This window comes from Clarias gariepinus, chromosome 2 (assembly GCF_024256425.1).
Source record: "Clarias gariepinus isolate MV-2021 ecotype Netherlands chromosome 2, CGAR_prim_01v2, whole genome shotgun sequence".
NCBI classification, from domain to species: domain Eukaryota; kingdom Metazoa; phylum Chordata; class Actinopteri; order Siluriformes; family Clariidae; genus Clarias; species Clarias gariepinus.
Window position 1 is genome coordinate 49,814,444 of NC_071101.1, and position 8,628 is coordinate 49,823,071.

The 8,628-nt window shown below is 37.4% G+C and overlaps 1 protein-coding gene across 1 annotated transcript; it reads left to right on the forward strand.

Annotated features, from left to right (window-relative positions):
• Nucleotides 1-1,112: 1,112 nt before the first annotated feature.
• LOC128545299 (trace amine-associated receptor 13c-like) lies at nucleotides 1,113-2,105 on the forward strand. Its single transcript, XM_053515505.1, has one exon. It carries the CDS (start codon nucleotides 1,113-1,115, stop codon nucleotides 2,103-2,105), a length of 993 nt encoding a protein of 330 aa, XP_053371480.1.
• The last annotated feature ends 6,523 nt before the right edge of the window (nucleotides 2,106-8,628 follow it).

An 8,628-nucleotide genomic window follows, 5' to 3' on the forward strand; every position in this document is an offset into this window, starting at 1 on the left:
GGGAAGGCTTTGGGAAAACCTCCAGAGACAGGGGGAACCCACAGGCTGAAGGTATAAAAGATTCAACTGGTGGACAGCATTGATGACAAGATTGCCAAAGAGGTCAGGCTTTCCTCAAAACAGTTGCTGACATTTTCAAAGTATCAGAGTTTTTTGTCTGTATTTCTATTGATCCTAGTTAAACAATGAATGAAGATGACTGTTCTTTTCAGGCTTCTTTCATTATTTCAAGCAGGCCCCAATACTTTCTACCAAACAGTACCTTCAATGGTGTAAAGCTGGTGTGGGATTGTGGTGTCTTAAGGAAGACAAACAGGGCATGGGGAAGTATTGGGCCCCAGATCTTCCCCAATCATCCACAACCAACTTGACCATGCACTTGATCATATAACCTGCAGCAAAGTGTGTTATTACATACAAGTTTTATTGTCATTAGAGCATTAGATCTCTTGTTGATCTGTTACACTGGAAATACTTATTGTAATAGACCTAGCTCAAAGTATATACAATATATAATATCTCCCACCATCTCTCTCTCTCTCTTTCTCTCTCTCTGTAATTTACAGATACTGGTACATATCTCTCTGTATAGGACACATTCTCACAGCAATCAGACTGATAAATCTGCAGTTCTGTGTTGAACTCATGTAAATGTATGCTGAAAAGCTATTTCGGGTGCAAGGTAGTCATTTGCATTTGAAAAGTCATTAGATCGGACCCTAGGGTAAAAAACAAAACTATAAAAAATTAGATGTAGTCTATCAATATCCGTTTTTGTTACCTTGTGTTGAACAAATTCTTTGCTCATTTTTTATTAACAGAGTGCTTTTTAACAATGGACATTCTTATCTTGTGCATTTTGCACATCTGTTTAGCAGTTTAGCAGTAATTTTCAAGCCCATTTTTCCAGTAAGACAGGACACCATGTATATTATGCTGTCACTCAAACTTAGTAGGTGTGATCTTTTGCTAAACTATAAAAGCACCAGAGCTGACTGTGTAGTAATATCTTACATTATGATTCTTTAAATTTACAGTTACAATGGTAGCAATCAAGCTATAGAATGCAGCATTTCTTTGTACTTTAAAAACTGTAGACAAATGCTATATTCATGAACCTGACAGAGCTTAACCAGTCTGATCGCTGTGAGCATTTCTCCTGTCCAGAGAGAACTTTATCTCCTGAAGTTTATATTCTACTGTATGTGTGTTCAACTGCTGTGATTCTTCTAACAGTGTGTGGAAATCTGCTTGTCATCATCTCTGTTCTTCACTTCAAGCAACTTCACACACCAACCAATACACTTGTGCTGTCTCTTGCTGTGTCAGATTTACTCATCGGTGCTTTTGTGATGCTACCAACGTTTATCTGGACAATTGAATCATGCTGGATTTTTGATATAAGTTATTGCATCTTTTTAATGATCATTTCTTTTTTTCTTGGGAGCCAGTCCATATATAATATTGCTTTGATCTCTGTGGATCGGTATTTGGCTCTCTCAAACCCATTTTTCTACACAAACACAATCACTAGGAGGAAATTAAGCACAGTGGTTTATTCTAATTGGTTTTTGTGTCTAGGGTATGCCATGGCACTTTTGTATTTTAATAGTCACTTAATGAAGTTTGGCATGTGTCCTGGAGAGTGTTTTTACTTTCTAAATGAAGTTTGGACAGTAATTGATCTTGTATATTCATTTATTGTTCCACTTTCTGTCATAATCATATTGTATACTCTGATTTTTGTAATTGCTAAGAAACATGCCACTGCTATCAGAGAGCTCAATAATCACACACGGTCTAATACACAGAAAATCAACTCGCATCCGATGAAATCTGAGAGAAAAGCAGCAAAAGTCCTCGGAATTTTAGTGTCTGTGTTTCTGGTGTGTTTACTTCCATATTTTATTTATAGTTTGCTAGGTGGTGTTACTGAACTACAGTTGGATACAATTCATAAACTTTTAATTATGTTTTGTCTTAACTCCACTATTAATCCATTTATTTATGCCCTGTTTTATCCCTGGTTTAGAAGGTGCATTAAACTGATTATATCTTTGCATATATTTAAAACAGACTCTGCATTAATCAATATTCTTTCATGATATTATTCTACTCTTTCTGATGATGGACCAATTATTGTATTATACACTGTCCCGAGCCAAAAAAAAGTTGCACACCCTAATATTTTATTGGATCACATTTTGCTTTTATTACAGCTGTGGCAATATTTTGATAAGCTTGTGCAATGTCAAAATATTTATTTCCATCCAGAGCCGAGTTAATCTTGTTGGAAAAAAAAAAAAAAATAGGAGAGTTGGACCACTGTGTAAAGCCTTCTGCAGCACATCCTAAATAATTGTGTAAACTCATCAGACCACTTAACCTTTTTCCATTGCTCCACATTTTAAGAAATGAGAAGCTACTCACTGCATCAGTTAGGATTGCATAACTTGTTGCAGATTAATAAAGTAATTATACAGTGAAAATAATACTTAAGTAATTGCTTAGTTAAATTGAGGTGGTGATGTTTTTTTTTTTTTTTTTAACTGGAAAGTGTTTAATATTTAAATTATTAATAATATTTTTATATAATATTCATCATACTAGTTTTTTTTCCTGAAGTGTGTATACATTTTGACTGACTCTACATATATACAACAAAATAAAACAAGTAAATCATTATTAAATCATAATATGCTACACATTAAATGTCCAAATGAATACTCTGATATTGACATTATATGTTGTGTGTAGTTACAATTATTCCCGTGTGTGTATTTTATATATCTACTGTAGACTCTTTTATAAGACAATAAAGAAAACACAGCAGTATTTTATTTATTTTTTAAACTTTTTTTTGTAAAAAGAACATTGGTAAATTTAAATATTTAAATAATCTGTGTCTGTAGTACAATCCTACATTGTAGACAGCTGTTGCAGCGCGAGGTGTAAATACAGTAAGATGCAAGAATCATTGTATTAGACCGCATGAAATTTATGAAACCTTTTACAAGCAGGTTTGTAATAGAATTCTGTCTGTAATTCAGTATGTTTACTGTTCATTTAAAGCTTTTTTCCCCCTTATAACTTTGTTAAAGATTATTTAAATGTAGATACGATCACTAATTATAAAAGATTTTGATGCATCATGTCGCATACGTCCGTTATGGATATAAAAAGCCAATGGCAGTATAGCATAAGGAAGAAAATAATGGAAATTCAACCTCTAATAGCATCTCATGATCTAGTTCAGCCTAAAGTTTCACATTTAGTTTTTCAGTGCTTTACAGGTGTAGGACAGGAAGAGCTTTATAAACTTATCACCTCAGCTAATTAAACAACGTGTCTGTTAGACCCAATCCCAACCAGATTTTTGAAAGAAGTGATGCATACGGTTGGAGAGCCACTTCTAAACATTATTAATTTTTCATTATGTCTAGGTCACGTCCCTAAACCTTTCAAGTTGGCAGTTATTAAGCCGCTTCTTAAAAAATCTAATTTGGACGCAAATGAAATAACAAATTATAGACCAATTTCAAACCTCCCCTTTATATCAAAAATATTAGAAAAAGTAGTATCAGCTCAAATATGCACATTTTTGCAGGAAAACAACATCCTTGAAGAATATTAATCAGGTTTCAGGCCCCATCATAGTACAGAAACTGCACTAGTTAAGATTGCAAACGACTTGTTTTTAGCTTCGGACCAAGGCTGCATCTCAATACTAGTCTTGCTTAATCTTAGTGCTGCATTCGACACTATAGATACACTCTAAAAAATGATCCTGCGGCCTTGTAAATTTCACAGTTATAAAAAAGTTATGTTACCTTAATAAAATCTCTAAAAGTCACATACATGATTGTTTGAGTTAGACAAATCAAAATAAATGCCTAAAAAAACAATTATTCATTTTGTCTTAAATTTACACTATAATTTAAGTTTACTTCACTAGTAAAAATCAGTATTTGACTAACTGAATTATATTTTTAACATGCACTTAATATTTTTTGATACATTTCAATCAAAATATCTGGTAATGGAGTAATTGTACTGATTAGTTTCAAAAACTACAATTATAAATTATTCCAACTCAATATTCTTTATTTTTAACAACAAAAACTTAAATAATTAAGTAAATTGCCCTGTGCAAGTGCTCATGGGAAGTCTGGTGTAACATCAGAGACAAGAAGGCTGTGAAGATGTGAGAATGGACATGAAGCACCTGGAACATTCTGGAACATTCCTTACAAATCCTGGTGAGTAAACAGCTAACACAAGTTACTGTAATAATGACCCTGTCTGCCTGCACACACAACTTTATAGTGTGTGAGTTACTGTTCTGAATCCTGTCACAGCCGAGCTCCAGAGCTAACGATAGCTACAGTAGCAACAGGCCAGTCCTGGGGTTCAGTGTGATTTAGCTTGTTTGTTCCAACCACCAAACTGCTCAGCTAAAGCGCGTTTAATACAGACACTTAAAATCTGGTGTAAAAGGAGAGATTTAACACCGAGCAGCAGCGCGTGCATGTTCGGGTTTTTTCCGGGTTTCCCGGTGTAAACGGCGGCGGTTGTGCCGCAATATTTGAATTTCTCCCGCCAAATGCGGTGATTTTGCGCAGCCTACCGCCACTGTGGCGAGGATATAAAACTAACATGTTCAAATAATTACCGCATGTGTACCGGTCCACCTCACACACTGAACCGCGAGTCTGCTCGGTCACTCCGACACTTTAAGGAAGAAACTCAGAACAAATCCGGTTTAAACAGCAGAAATGCGGTGCAGTGTCCGGACTCTGGTACTGTTTTATACGTTACTGTATATGAGTATTTTTAACATGATTAAACACTGAGCAAGCAGCAGCAGATGTTATAAAATAAATGTGCTAAGTACTGTACTAATAACTAAGGCTATGAAATATAAAGATTTAGTGAAAATACAACATTTCTCTCAGAATTAGAATTGGGAGAAAGTAATAAGAAATTAAAATATTGAAGTGAAACATTATGTATGTTCTGATATGTAAGTAAGAGAACCTAAAACTGATTGATTTTGTGTGTGTGTATTTGTGTGAAACATGTTATATATTTTCTATATCTCTTTCACAGCACCAACACCACTAATGAAGAGAAGTTGAATAGAGATAAAACAGGAGGTAAATGTCAACTTTTTTAAATGTTACAGAAGTATGAAATGTTTAACCATTGAATCAAAGATAGAAATAGACTATTAGTCCAAAAAGTATGTATTTGAACAGAAGTACTATTTTACCAGTCTGGTAGACTTTATATTAACAGTCACACTTGTACTTACTTGTATACTATTGTTCCTTTTTCAGGTGCCAGCATTATGGGATGGCGGTGTAAGCTCTGCACATTTGTCGTATCATCAAAAGGAATTTCGTTTGAAAATCATTATCGAGTGAAGCATGGTACTGTTGGTCATGGATATTTAGTGTCCTGTGTTCATTTAGACTGTCATTGCTTCTTTAAGACCTGAGAAGGTCTGCACACACATTTGTATGGATCCCACAGTTTGCAGGAAACTGAAGTGTGAAGGTGTGCAATCTTTCAGATGTAAAATGTGACTCATTAGATTCTAATACAAAAGTCTACTTTCCATGTGTTAACTGTATAATACTTGTGGCAGGAGTATTGTTTCTGAAACTGTTTACTAATAACATAAATTCAGCTCTTTGTTTATGATCTTGTTACATGTCATTTGCAAAGTAAACCAGGTTGAGTTTAGATTTCATGTCTTGTCAAATTTGCCAAATAAATGTTTAATTAAAATGAAAATGTGTGCATTGTTTCTTTCATTCAGTTAAATATTTAGTAAATGTAGCACATTTGTTTATTAAATAATAGTATAATTTTCAGTATCTTCTACCTTCCATTTCAATTATATCTACTAATTTTCACTTTTCATTAACTTCTAATTTTCATTACATTTACTCAATTTTGTACATCATTGTACTAAATATAGTTATTCAGGTCTACTTAATTTTTTTACTGACTTGTACTCAATTCATGAAGTATATTTTACATGATTTTTATATTTTTTTATATTTACTCAATATTTTTAAGTGTAAAAATGTTTCACCAAAAAAATTGAGTACAGCACAGTTTTATTTTTTAGAGTGTAATAATATTCAAAATCACATAGGTATTCAGGGACAGGCATTAAAACGGTTTAGATCATACCTGTCTGATCGATATTATTTTGTAGATCTAAATGGAGAACCGTCTGGTGTAATGCCAGTGAAATATGGTGTCCCACAAGGGTCAGTTTTAGGACCTCTGCTGTTTTCAATATACATGCTTCCCTTGGGTAACATCATTAAAAGAAATGGAATTAGTTTCCATTGTTATGCTGATGATACCCAATTATATATCTCAACAAAACCAGACGAAATACCTAACTTGTCTAGATTAACCATGTGTGTCCAGGACATAAAAGATTGGATGACCAATAACTTTATTTAACTAAACTCAGACAAGACAGAGATATTACTCATCGGCCCAAAAGCCAGCACACAACAGCTTTCACAATTCAGCCTGCGTTTAGAAGGATGTACTGTTACTACTAGCTCAACAGTAAAAGACCTGGGCGTAATATTAGACAGTAATTTGTCCTTTAAAAATCATATTTCCAATATCACAAAAACAGCCTTTTTCCATCTTGGAAATATTGCCAAACTTAGGAGCATTTTATCCGTATATGATGCAGAAAAGCTAGTTCATGCATTCATGACCTCCAGACTGGACTATTGTAATGCATTACTAAGTGGTTGTACTGCATCCTCAATAAACAAGCTTCAGTTATTCCAAAATGCAGCCGCCAGGGTTCTCACCAGATTCAAAAAATATGATCATATAACCCCAATATTATTATCCCTGCACTGGCTACCTGTTCAGTTTAGAATTAATTACAAAATAGTATTACTTACATACAAGGCTTTAAATGGTTTAGCTCCCACATACCTAACCAGTCTTCTGATACGCTATAATCCACCACGCTCCTTAAGATCACAAAACTCTGGACTTCTTGTAATTCCCAGAATTTCAAAATCTACAGAGCACTGACTGGAACATGTTTAGGGAGGCTGCAACTTACGGCGACTTCACTGACTTGGAGGAGTACACGTCATCAGTGACCAGCTACATCAACAAGTGCACCAATGACGTCACTGTATCCAAGAGCATCATCTCACGACCCAACCAGAAACCGTGGATTACTGCGAAAGTGTGTGCACTTCTGAGGACCAGAGACTCTGCCTTCAAAGCGGGAGACAAGGTGGCCCTCAGAACAGCAAGGGCCAAACTTTCTCGGGCCAACAGAGAGGCAAAGCGCGCATACGCCCAGAGAATCCACAATCACTTCAGGGACAGCGGCGACACACGGTGCATGTGGCAGGGTTTACAAGCCATCACTCACTACAGGACGACATCAACTGCCTGTGACAGTGACGGCTCCCTCCCAGATGCGCTGAACAACTTCTACGCTCGGTTTGACAGGCAGAACAACGTGGCGGCGAGAAAGACCACCCCTTCTCCGAACGACCAGGTGCTGTGTCTCACTATAGCTGAGGTGAGGAAAACTCTACGCAGAGTCAACCCACATAAAGCTGCTGGACCAGACAACATCCCAGGCAGAGTGCTCAGAGAATGTGCTGAACAGCTGGCAGATGTTCTCACCGACATCTTTAACATCTCTCTGAGCAGCGCCATCGTTTCCACGTGCTTCAAGGCCACCACCATCGTCCCCGTGCCCAAGAAGTCTACTGTGTCCTGTCTCAATGACTACTGTCCCGTTGCACTCACACCCACCATCATGAAGTGCTTTGAGCGGCTCGTCATGAGACACATCAAGACCCTGGTGCCCTCCTCACCGGACCCACTGCAGTTTGCGTATCGTCCTAACCGCTCAACGGACGACACCATCTCCACTACACTACATCTTGCCCTCACACACTTGGGCAAGAAGGACACATATGTTCGAATGCTGTACATAGATTTCAGCTCAGCATTTAACACTATCATCCCCCAACAACTGATTGGGAAGCTGAACCTGTTGGGCCTGAACACCTCCCTCTGCAACTGGATCCTGGACTTTCTGACCGGTAGGCCTCAGTCAGTACGGATCGGAAACTGCACCTCCAGCACCACCACACTGAGCACTGGGGCCCCACAAGGCTGCGTGCTCAGTCCCCTGCTGTTCACACTGCTGACTCACGACTGTGTAGCAACACACAGTTCGAACCACATCATTAAGTTCGCTGATGACACGACCGTGGTGGGTCTCATTAGCAAGAACGACGAGTCAGCGTACAGAGAGGAAGTGCAGAGGCTAACGGACTGGTGTAAAGACAACAACCTGTCTCTAAATGTTGACAAGACAAAGGAGATGGTTGTTGACTTTATGAGGACACGAGGCGACCATTCTCCGCTGAGCATCAACGGCTCCTCTGTGGGAATCGTCGAAAGCATCAAATTCCTGGGTGTCCACCTAGAGAAGGACCTCAGCTGGTCCCTCAACACCAGCTCCCTACACAAGAAAGCCCAACAGCGCCTCTTCTTTCTGAGAAGACTGAGAAAGGCCCAGCTTCCACCACCGATCCTGACCAC

Coding starts and splice junctions, on each gene's coding strand:
- LOC128545299 (XM_053515505.1), top strand. CDS start 1,113: ATGAACCTGACAGAGCTTAACCAGTCTGATCGCTGTGAGCATTTCTCC.